The 13,587-nt window shown below is 32.1% G+C and overlaps 1 protein-coding gene across 3 annotated transcripts; it reads right to left on the bottom strand.

Annotated features, from left to right (window-relative positions):
• Positions 1–1,292: 1,292 nt before the first annotated feature.
• Positions 1,293–10,845, bottom strand: LOC109793131 (protein argonaute 10). Of its 3 annotated transcripts, none has more exons than XM_083060136.1 (22): positions 10,454–10,845; positions 8,888–9,422; positions 8,390–8,598; positions 7,952–8,101; positions 7,731–7,864; positions 7,529–7,638; positions 7,334–7,440; positions 7,087–7,225; positions 6,888–7,004; positions 6,227–6,334; positions 6,064–6,135; positions 5,668–5,790; positions 5,434–5,593; positions 5,209–5,330; positions 4,409–4,546; positions 4,174–4,316; positions 3,980–4,042; positions 3,336–3,399; positions 3,104–3,239; positions 2,923–2,996; positions 2,570–2,696; positions 1,293–1,835 (listed from the first exon to the last, which is right to left on the bottom strand). In XM_083060136.1, exons 2-22 carry the CDS (start codon positions 9,302–9,304, stop codon positions 1,651–1,653), a joined length of 2,898 nt encoding a protein of 965 aa, XP_082916262.1. In that variant the 5' UTR covers positions 9,305–9,422; positions 10,454–10,845; the 3' UTR covers positions 1,293–1,650. The 3 variants fall into 3 exon arrangements, with proteins under 3 accessions (XP_082916262.1, XP_082916261.1, XP_082916263.1); XM_083060135.1 differs by having other exon boundaries at positions 8,888–9,324; XM_083060137.1 differs by lacking the exon at positions 10,454–10,845 and adding an exon at positions 10,141–10,386 and having other exon boundaries at positions 8,888–9,324.
• Between the last annotated feature and the right edge of the window lie 2,742 nt (positions 10,846–13,587).

The following is a 13,587-nucleotide window of genomic DNA, read 5'->3' as shown; positions in this document are numbered from 1 at the left end:
TTTAATATATTTAAAATAAATCATTAATAATTAAAAATAATCTTATACTACAATATAAATTATTTATCATAAATATAAAATATAATTTATAAATTTAAATACATATATATATATATATATATCTATAAATTATAAATATAACTTATATATAAATTGGCTTGAATGAGAGCATGCCATGCCTCGAAACCATTACATCAGGCTGTAGACAAACTATTAAAATATATAATTTATTATAAATTTTATTTACATATAAGAAAATTACCTATACTAAAATACTAGTGAAAACAAAATACATCTTTGAATCCATAACCATTCTAAAAAAGACAAGTGGAAGTTTGACTTTCTGCTAAAACTTTTTCTTTATTGAATCTCCACCGGTCCCTATGCTTCTTTATTGCTTTGTTATTTTATTTTTACTTTATTGCTTTGTTATTTTATTTTTACCCAACACCTTTTTTTCTCTTTATTTATTCTTTTTAAATCAATAAAATAAGTGCATCCTTACCTGTGCTCGTAGATTCGACCCTAACTACTGCTTCACTAAAATAAAATCTTCTAATATAAAATAGTATTAGTGCAAAAGCTATAAATAATAATAAAAAAAATGTAAGAAATTTAATTTGAATAATTTTTCCTCACTTTTAGCAGATTTATAAAAATAATAAGACAATTAATTTATACTGTTTTTTATAGAAAGCTTTAAAAAACACAAGGATGAAAATAAAAATATGATAAAAGACAATATTTTCTAAAACTTTTTTTTCTCCAAAATATAACATCAGAATATCCGCTCGTAATCTCCATTAAAAAAAAAAAAAAAAAAAAAAAAAAAAAACCCTTGCTAGCTTACTTGAATAAAAAACAAAAAACACCTAGACCATATGTTTTTTTACAAGACTCAAATCCGATAATCTCAATTCTACAAATTCTTTTTCCATAATAATTACAATGACAACATGTTCAAGCCTAAAACTTTACACCTACTGCTCTAATTTCTCACTATTAGGCAGACTTAAAACTTTAGACATACTTCAATTTCTTATAACTAAACTGCTTTTAATAGCTCATCTCAATTATATAATATAACATAAGATTTTGATATTTCTCAAACCAATCAATCGGATGAAAAGAACTTGCCAACAATATATATAACAAGACCCACTCGTAGAAGACATCGATATCGTACCTAGTTATCCTTGGTTACTCAATATAGTTTGACTAGAAATGACAACATAGCTTAATATTCTGCGAAACTAATCAGAATAGCATCCATGATCCATCCTTGCACATGATGAGTGAAAATTTTCTACTATTCAACAATTTTAATTTTTTTTCTACAATGGCCTTGAGGCAATTTTCTACTATTCAACAATTGATTCATAAATATCTTGACGATGCCTAATTTAATCTTAAATAATTTTTGTGATGGCTGGACCAAAGAGTTAGCAACACTAAACCTATGATGTGCCTCCCATGTCCAGCCAAATACTTGTAGGAATCCTAAACTAAGCCTCTAGGACTATAAGCATGGATCTACCATGGGAAACATTGCTGCTATGCTTAGTTGCCATTAATGTACAATTTGATGGGGATGTAAACATTGCAATCCATGATAGTGTTTGCTGCATGCTCCATCATCTACCACACAAACTAACAATAAAACATTACTCTCTTCACATTTTCTTTCAGAGCTGGCAATGGCTTCACGCCACATTCTCCACCTGCTGGCTTTGCCTTTGAACCACCACCACCTGTGGAGCCATTTTCCTGTAGGTCTGGTTCCATATAGAATCGCGCCCGAAAAGCAGCCAAATGTGCATAATATGCTGGAGGAACTGCACATTACATGAATTAAGTCCATTCAGATTTATATTTTACAAAAGTTGAAACCTCAGTCAACACAAATATAATATAAAGGATTAAATATATTTAGTACTTCAACTTTTTGTTGATTTTCACTTTTAATCCTTGAACAAATTTTTTATTAGTTATGAACTTTTCCTTTGGTTAACACTTTGATCCCAAACGTCAAGATTTTTTGTTCATGGAGGAAAATTTTAAGGTCTAGTACCAAATAAAATTTGTCTAGTACCAAAATTAAATTTGTTCAGTGATTAAAAGTGAAAATTTGAAGAAAAAAAATCGGGAACTAAACATATTTAGCCTTATAAAGAAAAAAAGATAGAATAATACATTAATGTATCTTCCCTTTGTTCCCTTTTGAGCTTAATTTTCATACACTCTGAAGATTTTTATATTGTTAAACAATTAGAAACAATCCACGATATGACTTTTAGAGTTATTATTACAAAAACTAAGGATCTTAGCATACATGACAATTTATAATTGGATGACAGTGTAAATTCTTTAATACGTGAATGCATTCTAATAAATTTCTATTCTAATCATTTGCTTAATAATAATAACTGCATATGTCCCCATATATTCACGCCTCTCTCATCCAGACTAAAGTATAATCATTAACCATGCTGTGAAACCATTCCACTTTCTTTTACTAGTGGCAAGGGTAAAATATAATAAGTACCGCATATTGTTCAAATGGGCTTACCAACGGATACAGAGCGTGTACACCTGGCATATGTATAACAGAGATTGTTAGTCAAAGACTGAATTCCATCTGCTGTAAAGTTGTTTTCATCCCATAGAACATGATAATGAGCTGGCCGACTCGTACCCTGCATGATAATAGAAAAAGAAACCATAATTGAACTAATGTTCTAAACTACACCTAGCTTTGAGAGCAATCCATAGAAAATGGACCTAGAACAACACCAGGAGAATGATGGAAGTTTTCCATAACATCCAAAATAACAAATAAGGAAAACCAATAAATAACTTATAACTAAAATGTTATCTTATAAATTATAATCAATCATCATATTCATAAACACTATTTTCTACCTGGATGCCAGCATGACTGCACAGATAAAAATCAAATTCTGTTGGATGACAGATTTTGGAATCAACAACAGTCCCTAAAAACAGATGAAAATAATGAAAAAATCAATCTTACTAGACAAACACTTTTAAGAAAAAATAATAACTAGCATTTTACACATAAATTCAGGAATATTCTACATACCAGGCAATATATTTCCACTCTTATCTGTACTGTTCCTGTCCCTGTGGTTGTTTGCGAACAACCGAGTATGATGTCTTTTTTGTACGACAATGAAAGTTACTGGAGGTTGATAATTTGGTTCTAAGGAAGCACATGCCTGCATATATATATATATATATTGCTTGTCAGAACATAATTGTGTTATAAAATGACCTATTAGAATGCATGATGGAAGTAAGTGAACCATTCTGACCTTCCGAATTGCATCCAACTCATAAAGTAGAACTTGGTAAAATTGTCCTTCACTGACACCATCCCTGTTCAAATTTGTCGTTAACACAATAGTTTCAACAAATTAAAATGTTTCTTATTAGATATTGACTTGAATGAAATATGCCCCCACATCTCTGGATAGGTTTAGACTATATATCCAGCAATTTCCCTAAAAATAGAAGACAACAGGGTATAGATTCTTTTAAGTACATCTGATTTGAAAGAGCTGTGAAAAAGTATTTTAACAATAGCAAGCTGAATATTGTGATGTGAGCTTAACAAACAACTCTAAGCACAGGCACAGTGTGGTGAAATATATTCCATCATAGAATCTACCAAACAACCATTAATTTTAAATACTTGACTCTGTTACAGTGAGAGACTGTCCTTTAAAGGATAAAGTGCACTCACAATTGTTGATAGAAAATCAACGATTGAGAATTGATAAAATCAAATTCTTGGAGAATAAAATATAAAATTAAATATAACATCAACTATTATTTTTTAATTAATGGTAATTATTGCCCTTTATTCTCTAAATTGCAATTCTGACTTTAGAAGAATCAAATTCTAATTATCGAAGTTACAACATGCGTTGATCTTGCATCATAAGTAGATACTTACCTATAAAATATAATCCTTAGAGGCTTCTGTCCTGTTGCCTTTCTAAAGGAAATCAGCAAATCTCTGCAAGAAAAGGACCCAAAAAACATTATTTAGATTCAGGCGGAAAGTAAAAATTGTATTGTTAAAATTCCATCTTCCATAACCAAGAACACTGGGAATTAGAAAGGAGGAAGTCATATTTCTAGGATTACCGAATCATGCCACCACTAACTAAGCCACGAACAGGGTCATGCCACATTTTGTACAAATCTTGAATGAGTTCCTGCCTATGAGCTTGAGCGCACACTAAACCAGCATATTTTGTCACTTCAGGCCAGTCTTGGGATGCTACTACCTATAGATTGGGCAATAAATATCAGCTCTACCAAAACCCTTGATAACCATCGTAATATAAAAAACCGAAGACAAGAAGATTTATAAGCATACAGCTGCAATTGAGGGACTGGATTCTTCTCCGTTTTCAGGATGGGTAACATCTGCTCCAAATATTATAGTTGGTATGTCACTAACCAATGGTATTCTGCAGCTTACAGCATCAACCAAAACAGTGTTTCTACCTCCCATCTGCATTAACAAGAGGGGAAATGTTTATAAATTAGTTTGGAGGCATTTCAGAGAAATCAATTCTGACATCAATATCCATAGAGCAGGGAGGACTAAATTGGCCAACATAATGGTGTATTTTAGGAACAACAAACGATAAAATACCATGTACATATCAACATTTCTGAAGGTCAAAATGCTCACCAGTCGCCACTATACTAAAGCTTAAGCTATTAGTGAAGTACAACTATATTTTGTTATTACTATTAGTTGTCATATCTGCATCAACTACTGCAAAGCATAACCATTACTAGGCGCACAAGGTTGGGAACTTGGGATCTTAATCCTGACAATACCAACAGTGGCAGAGACTTGACTAATAGCTTAAGGTTGTTATTACTATTAGTTGTCATATCTGCATCAACTACTGCAAAGCATAACCATTACCAGGTGCACAAGGTTGGGATCTTAATCCTGACAATACCAACAGTGGCAGAGACTTGACTAGCCAACAACTTCTAACCAGTACACATGAATTTTTATGCACAAATTTATCCACAATAATCGTGAAGAATACCAAAAGCACGGAGAATTGACAAACAATTAACAGACATTAATTGTAGATTTAAAAGTCTTACTTAGGAAAGTGCTATTTCATGTAATTGAAATATGAGAGAACAAACCTTGACATTGATTTTCAAAGACACGTTAGCCAAGTATTGCTTAGTGATCTTAAAGACATGCTTTGTGAGACAACATTGTGATATTAAACCAAGGTCAGTTTCACAAATACGCTTGAGATCACCTGAAAAAAAAATGATTAGATGAAATTATGAATATTTAGAATTTAAACTCGGACCCATAGCTGATATAATCATGCACATTTATTATCATTGAAGGTGGCTTACCATACAGAGAACCATTGTTGTCAGGCAATATGGCTAACAAAAGCTCCAATTCCTTTCCTTTGGTTTTGTTTGTTGACACATGGTAAACATGCTTCAAAGCTTTCTCTACATGCTCAGGTTTGGCATTGTAGATGGGGATAATAGGCTCTGGATTAAATTCCTACAAAAAAAACATGAATTTCAAGAAAATTTCGTTCCCACTTCAAACACAAGACAGAATAGATGGAAAACTACCATGCCAGATACTTGACACATCTGAGCAAGTTCAGTACAAAAAGTACGAGCAACACTGTCTTGCACACTCCGTGAAAAATTTATGCATGCCCACCAGCTGACTGTCATTCCATTAATCATTTTCTGGATCATTCAAGTATTAGCCGAAAAAGAGATCAGTATTAGAAACTATCACATGAAAACTCCATCCTAAACAGGAATATCACTTATATAGAAATTTCATAATTTAAATTAAATTGGACCAAAGAGTTGAGTAAAAATAATGTTATGAATGACTTATAAAAATAATAGTATTTCCTTTATTTTCTGAAAACAAGGTAAAACAGTTGCATTTCACAACTGCTTGAAAACATATAATTGTAATATTAATATAATTGTAATATCAATGCACAATACCTTGTTCATCATATTCCACTGACCCACTTGGGGTAAACAATTCTTTTCTTTCCCACTTTCATGATATTTAAGCTGCAGACAAGCACTACATATCAATGAATAGTGACAAAAAAGTAATCATACTTGAAGTATCTTACTTCTTTTGGTATAGAAGCACATTTACCCATGGGGCAGGGAGTATTCGCGCCTCTACAGAAGCTAGCTTTTCACTTATTTTAATGCCAAATTCCTTTGCATAAGGATCTTGATCATAAGCATTATGCTGAATAGTCTGCATGTCATGCAACCAAATTTAAATTATTAATAAGACGGACTAACATTATTATGTAGCGTCTAGAATATCACTATATATTAATTAATTGTGAAGATATAAATGTTGTAGTTGAATGCATTTTTCCTTAAGGTACTTTACTGATTTAGTAGAAGGTTTTACTTGTCAACTAGATCTCCACATGATTTCAAGTTTGAAACATTATTTACATCTTACAATTTCTACATGATTTCAAGTTATACTTATGCAAGTTTTATACTATTTCGACTTTCAAGGTGTAAGTGACACTCACACATAGGGGCTATAACATAAATTTGCTAAGCACTTTTGGAAGGAATCATGAAAAAAATAACAACATAAAGGTCCCTGCATTTCATAATGGCTCTGCAACCAAATATAAGCAGGCGTGCAAATTTTCCATTTTTTTAATAATGGGTGTTAGCTTATTATATATCCAGTAAAACATATCATAAATTCCGATTGTTGGAGAGAGAATTTTTAACTGCAAAGCTGTTTTGAACAATGTTAATCAAATTCAAAACCAACAAAGTACCCGCAAAATGTCATTTTCTCGATCACGAGGCCTTTGACAAGTAACTTTAAGGAGAGCAGTGATCTGCTTCTCATTCAACCTTTTTGTATATCGTTGTCCCTCAACAATTTTGCAGGCCTGAGGAACCAGCAGCACGTAAGAATAATCAATGTAATTACAACCAAGAGCAGTTATGTCAATTCACAGGAATTTTCCCTACCTCCATAGGTAAATAATTTGCTTTCTTTTGATTTCCTACTTGAAGGCAAGGAAGGTGAGTATATTTAATTGTGAAACCATACATCTCTTGGAAGTATTCAACTACTGACTTCATAGTTGAGTTCTCATCAACAGGAAACCTAAAGTGATACATCCTCATCATTAAGAAAACTAGTGGAAAATAATTAGAAATTCTTTGAACTTAATGTAGAACAAGAATCACTGGACCAGAAAGAAAAATTACTTACATGAGTTCTCTGGTTGGCTGAGAAGTCAAACCAGAAACACGATACTTTCTTCTAACACTCCCTCTGTGGGTAACTTCAACTTTAACTCCTCTGAGGGCTTTCTTAATCTGTTAGACATCTTAAAGTAGCTCTGTAAGTTTTCATTATTAAGACGACACAAAAAATGAACTAGGCAAGCTTTGTTCATATAAGTACTTTAATGCGATCAGCATCAGACAATTGCCTCGCCAGGATATCTTTTCCTAATAGCTGGCCAACATATTCCACAACTGGAAGAGGTTCAATGAATGCAGCAGAAGCCATATCTATGAAATGCAAGAAGAGTACAAAGAGAAATAAAAGGTTAAGGAACGTACTTTCATTAGCAAACAAATGATATCTATGGTGAGTAATATACCAATATTGAGGGAAAGACCCATCTGAGTAGGCCTTATGCTTTGGTAAAATCCACACCATGACTCCAAACCCTCTCCAAGCCGTTGAGGTGTTCTAATATCAGGTGAAAAGAAGGATCTCCCGATTGGACAAAACCTTTAGAAAATGCAGATTTTGTGAGAAAATTTAAAAACACATACTTTGAGCTCCAATTTTCCCTCAATTATTATCTGGTAAAATTACCTCTTAGATGATAGCTCTCTCAATACAATGTCAAGAATCTGGAGTGCTTCCTGTGGAGCATCAGCACGTTTACCAGCTAAAAACTGACCCAAGTGGTGCAAGTTTGCCCTGGCAACAAACTTGATCACCACTCTATATTCTCTTTCCCTTCTGAAAATGGTGCAACTGTCAGTTGGAAAATGAACTTAATTCTAATGACACAAACATATATGTAGTCCATCATGTTTGTGTTTCAAAGCCAAATATAAGTATGAGAATACTATGTTTAAATTCCTTAAGTTAGTGTGTTAGGTTCAAATTTTGAATGAGATTTATCACATCAAAATGGAAGCTATCAATTGTAGCTTTTGCGTTCTAAACGTGATTTTTGATTCAATTCACGTTTTGGACATGTTACCAAATACGCACTTAATTATGTATATATGCAATAAATCTTACTTGGGACCATTAACTCCATCCTCATCATCCACAATCTTTAACTTAAACTCTCTCCAGGAAAAGGGAAGTGGCCCTGCAGTGTACAGGTTTTTTCTTCCATCATATGCTGGAAGCCTCATCCCAAGGTCAGACTCCTTATACAGCCTCACAAGTTCGGCTATAATGGACCTGTTCACTGCTTTAGAAGACACTTCGGGGGTGATGCTGACCTACAAAACACAGCACAGGCAACAAACAATAAGAACAAAACTTGAGGTCAAATTTAAGGAGTCATAAAAGTTACTACAAGGAAAAGGACAGCAAAAACAGAACCCCCTACAGATTCTTCTGCAATTGAACAGCACATAAAGGAGGGAATCACAGGAAGAATTTAAATACTTCCATAAAGGGGCCACAGTAGCTGTGTCGTAAGTGAGTCACTCACAAAGCCCCAACCTAATTTTCCTTGCAGAAGGCTACAGTAGAGTGATAAAGACCAGGCAAGCAAAAGGAGCTTACATCATACTGGTTCAAGTCCTTGTCTGGTAACTCTGCGAAGAAGTGGTTAGCTTTCACAATGCACTTTGTCCCAACTTGCCCATAGCCAGGCCTAGGAGCAAAGCTCAAAGACTTGCTTGAAGTAGGGTAACCCATTTCTATTTCAGCACACATGGTGCTGCCATTTTCAACAGTACTTGTCACCATAGGTCTCATCAAAACATCTTGGTCACATTTTCGGCCACCTCTACTCCTCCTTCTCCCCTTGTTCCTTACATGAGGTGAAGTTTGGTTGTGGGGTTCCTCGGGCAGTGGTGGTGGACCTTTCCCATTTTGAACAGCTCTTGGAACCTTCTTAGCTGCATTCATGGGGTTCTGCAAATGGGGTTTGATCACAAGATGTTGTTCTGAGCTCTCCCTCATCTGTCTTACTGGCATGTTTTCCTTTCTGCTGAGTGCTGGCCAATGGATATACAAAAGAAGAAGCACACTTTGTCAAAGGTGGCCAGTTTTTGACGTTTAGTTTTTGCTTATAACAGCAAAACAGTGCCAATTGCTTCAGCCAGGAACAAACAAACAAAGGTGGAAAACTAATGAGTAGTAATTGCTGTAAAGTAAGAACCCAAAAAGTAAGACTTAATTATTATGAGTTGTGTTCTCAATGGCGGACTAATGCATAAAGTAAAATATGGTAATAGGTATGGTGCGGAAAATGTAAAGTACAGGCATTTTTAAGAATACAAGCATTATTACTATTACTTTGCAAAACTAAAAATTCCAACAAGTCACCCTTATTTCAGCAAGCAAACCCAAAAACGGTGAGGTGGTAGAACCAACCATAGAGCTATCTAAGACAAAAAGACAAAAAAAGAAAAAAGCAATTTTTGACAACATTTTCTTCTGCCCTTTTCCTTCCAAGGAAATCCCAATGCGAGTTGGAGCTCGGTTACACAGTCTTTGTGACACACACGAAATATCACAAACAAACGTAGCTAGACAAAACCATTAACCAGTGTGTGCAATTGTAAGGATGAGAAAAACTGATAATAAAATGTGATTAGACAGATATATGAAAATCCCAGAAAATCAAAATACCCAGAAGAAAAATCCAACTCCTTTGGCCTGTCCCCTCTTACCAAAAATTGAAAATCTCACCCAAAATGACCAACAGCCAAATACAGCCAAATAAAAAATACACTTGAATAATGAATAAAATAAAATAAAAACGTTAGAATAAAAAATTGACTGTGAAGCCAAGCCAGGTTTCAACAAACCTGTAAGTACTGCCTTAGAGAAGAGAATAAAACAACCAGAAGAAAACAAAAATCAAGAACATAGCAACCTAAGAGAAGGGAATAAACATTGAAAAGGGTAGTAAAATCACTGTCTGGAAGATTTGCAGACAGAAAAAAAAATTATAAATTAATAAATGCAATGCAAAGGGTACATAGCAAAATACTTTCTCTAATAAATTCCTTGAAGTGTAAACCAAGTCAAAAACAGAAAATGAAAAGCCACCAACCAACCAACCATGTGAATGAAAAAATAAATAAATAATAAATAAAAAAAAACATAACTTGAACTCACCCTCTTTCTCTTGGTTAGCAAAGAAGGCCTTATGGTTATGGCAAACTAAGTAGACACGTGAAGTGAAGAGTAAGTTGGGGCGTTTGAAAGGGGAGAAGAAGATGATGATGGTGGTGATGAATCTTATACACGCATGCAAAAGAGCTTTTGGTGTTTTCTTTATCACGTGTAAAAGGCTTTGCGTCCTTAATTTTTTTTCTCTCTCTCTCTCTTTCTCTTGTAGCAGCAGGCTAGGGAGAGAGAAAGTTTAAAATACGGTGAAAGGTAGAGAGAGAGAGAGGGTAATGAGTCCAAAAGAGGTACTGAGGATTATAAAAGCAATCATACAAGGAAGAAGAATAATTCGAACTTGCAGTTCTCTCTCTTGCAGGTTTCTGCTATGCTATGTTAAGTATTGTGTGCTTTCTTCTTTTCTCTCTCTTTTATTTTACAACACAAAATAATATACCAATTCACAACACCTCATTTATTGATGAATAAGTAGTAAAAATAATTTCGATAGGCGTGATAAATAAATAGTATGATAAAAAAAATTTGAGAGAACGTGGTGGTGGAAGTATGTTAATGATAGCCCTCATACAATACTACACATTCTTTGAAGATCATTTTCTATTTTCAAAAGGAGAAAATTTAATTACGATTTATTTGTTGTTGTTCTCGAATTAAAGTTAAAATTTAATTTTGATAATATGTATAAATATATATTAATAAAGTTTATATTAAACACATTTATATAATAGAGATAAAATTTTAACTTTAATTAAAAAATAACATTAAATACGTCTAAGAAATTATATTTAAATTTTATCCTTTTCAAACCAATACATGAAATGAAATCTCCCTTTATTTAATTATAATTTTAATTAATATATAAAAATGTGAAATACTATTATAATGATTGTTATGTAGTAGTATATTATGTTATTCGTTATTAGATCACTCCTAAGTCTTTTGGTATTTGGATCCTCTCTTACTCCTACCTTTCTGCCCATCATCCACTTACGGTTTGCTTGGGCAAGCCTCGTAACGGTCGATTCATTTGGGAGGGGACCACTCTCCATCTCCGAGTGTTACACTTAACACTTAACATTTTTTATATGGAGTTTTGTGCAGTGATTCAGTGTTTCTCAGTTCACGGCATTACCCTTGATGGGTTAAAACTTATAAGTCATTAGAGGGTGGGGTGGTGATGATCGATGATTATTGACTTTGCTGAGTGGGGGTGCAGTGTGCCTCTGGCCAATGCTATCGAAGGTCTATGATGATATTATGGACTTGGAGCATAGTGGGTCGGCTCCCAGTCTCCCACCACAAATGGATCAAACCTCACTCCATTCTAATTTGGAACCGCTTCTCCATCATTACTTCTTCACCCTTCCATCGCACTTTCAATCTAACTTTTCTTTTCTTTTTTTGCTTTCTAAAATTACCAAATATTAAATAACTTAAACATAATTTAAATTCATAATTATATTAATATATATTTAAATTTTGGGATAAGCTATCCTAACTCTTTAAAATACTTGTAACGTAGCGATGAGATTAATCACTGCTATTCGCGATAAATATCATAGAGATAAACTAAAAAACAATCAACATTGCTTTAGACGTGGACAAATAAAGTTGTTTCTAAAAGAAAATATCTATAAAAAAAAATTAAAAAAAAAAACTAAGATTATTCTAAACGGCGATAGATCCACTCCAACGACTTTAACTAAGACTGCATATTTACTTATACTTTCTTTTTAGAAAACAAATATTGTTTCAAGGGGTTAAGTTGAAGGTCACGACTATTTAAAACCACATTTTTATAAGGACACCCGAATCTTTTTTTAATCTACATAAATATTAAATAAAATTTATATAATTAGATTAAATTATATAAGAAAATTATTATAAAAAATAAATCAAACCAATAATTAATCAATTCCGGTAATGTTTTCATTTTTCAACAAAAATTTATTCATAATTTTATGAAAACAAATCAGTGATATTAAATATAAAAAAAATATAATATATTATTAACTTATTTTTGTTATATCTTTTAGTTTGAATCTCTCTAATTAATGTTAATAAATAAGTATTATCTTGAACTTTCTATTTTTTTCTTTATATTTAAATTCTTTGTTTTTCTTTAAATTCTCTTCGCGATCATCTCGTGTGTTTTGTAAAAATCTCAAAATCAAATTATAAATCTTTATTTGTTAGTTTTTATGAATTTTTTTAGAATTTGTGTTCTACTATTGTTGATTTTTTTCATCACAACAAATTAAAAATTTAAGATAAATGTTTAAAAATAAGCAATCAAGTATAATTGATCCATTTCATTGTTATTTACTCATCATGAAAAAAAATTTATTTGATTCATAAATTATAATTTAGTATTTTGTCTATATTTATCTAATTATTTAAATATATTATTCAAAAACCAACCATCTAGTCATCTAAAGAGTCTACCCTTATTTTCTTTCGATAATGTTTTTCTAAAGAATCTTGATTATGGATGGATTATTAATGATTTGATTTTGCATCAAAAACTACTATAACAACAATATTTAAATAATTATGAGACCAAACATCAATTTTTTTGTTCACCCAGACCATTAATAAAACTCAAGTTCGACCTTGATTAAGTTCATGTGATTTGAAAAGTAACGTAAAGAATCTCAATTTCAATGTTGCCAACAATTAAAAATGCAATATTCATCTAAAATGACATATATTCGCTTAATAATGTCATTCACATTACTTTTATCATTTTATCCATTTGTAGTATCTTGAAGTCTCAAATATGATCAAATCAATTCATTGAATCTTAAGTTTGCAATATAGCTTTGTAGTTAAGATTGTAACAAATTTTAAGAAATCTTATAACTTTTAAAATTTGGTTATGTTTTTTTATGTTGTGTATTTGTTTGAACACTAATTTTATCTATGTAAATGATTATTTCATTGAATCTTAAGTTTACAATATAGCTTTGTAGTCAAGATTGTAACAAATTTTATGGAATCATATAACTTTTTAAATTTGGTTATGTTTTTTCTATGTTGTATATTTATTTCAACACTAATTTTATTTATATAAATGATTATTTATTATGGTTTGTCATTAATAATTAAATCCAGTTAAAAGT

Source organism: Cajanus cajan, chromosome 7 (assembly GCF_000230855.2).
Source record: "Cajanus cajan strain Asha chromosome 7, NIPB_CcT2T_4, whole genome shotgun sequence".
Classification (NCBI taxonomy): domain Eukaryota; kingdom Viridiplantae; phylum Streptophyta; class Magnoliopsida; order Fabales; family Fabaceae; genus Cajanus; species Cajanus cajan.
Note: the sequence above shows the minus strand (reverse complement) of the source record. Positions and strands in the feature narration are given on the sequence as shown.

Coding starts and splice junctions, on each gene's coding strand:
- LOC109793131 (XM_083060136.1), bottom strand. CDS start 9,304: ATGCCAGTAAGACAGATGAGGGAGAGCTCAGAACAACATCTTGTGATC. Junction 5,594..5,667: donor TGTGTCAAGTATCTGGCATG/GTAGTTTTCCAT, acceptor TTTTTTTTGTAG/GAATTTAATCCAGAGCCTAT. Junction 2,997..3,103: donor GAGTGGAAATATATTGCCTG/GTATGTAGAATA, acceptor ATCTGTTTTTAG/GGACTGTTGTTGATTCCAAA.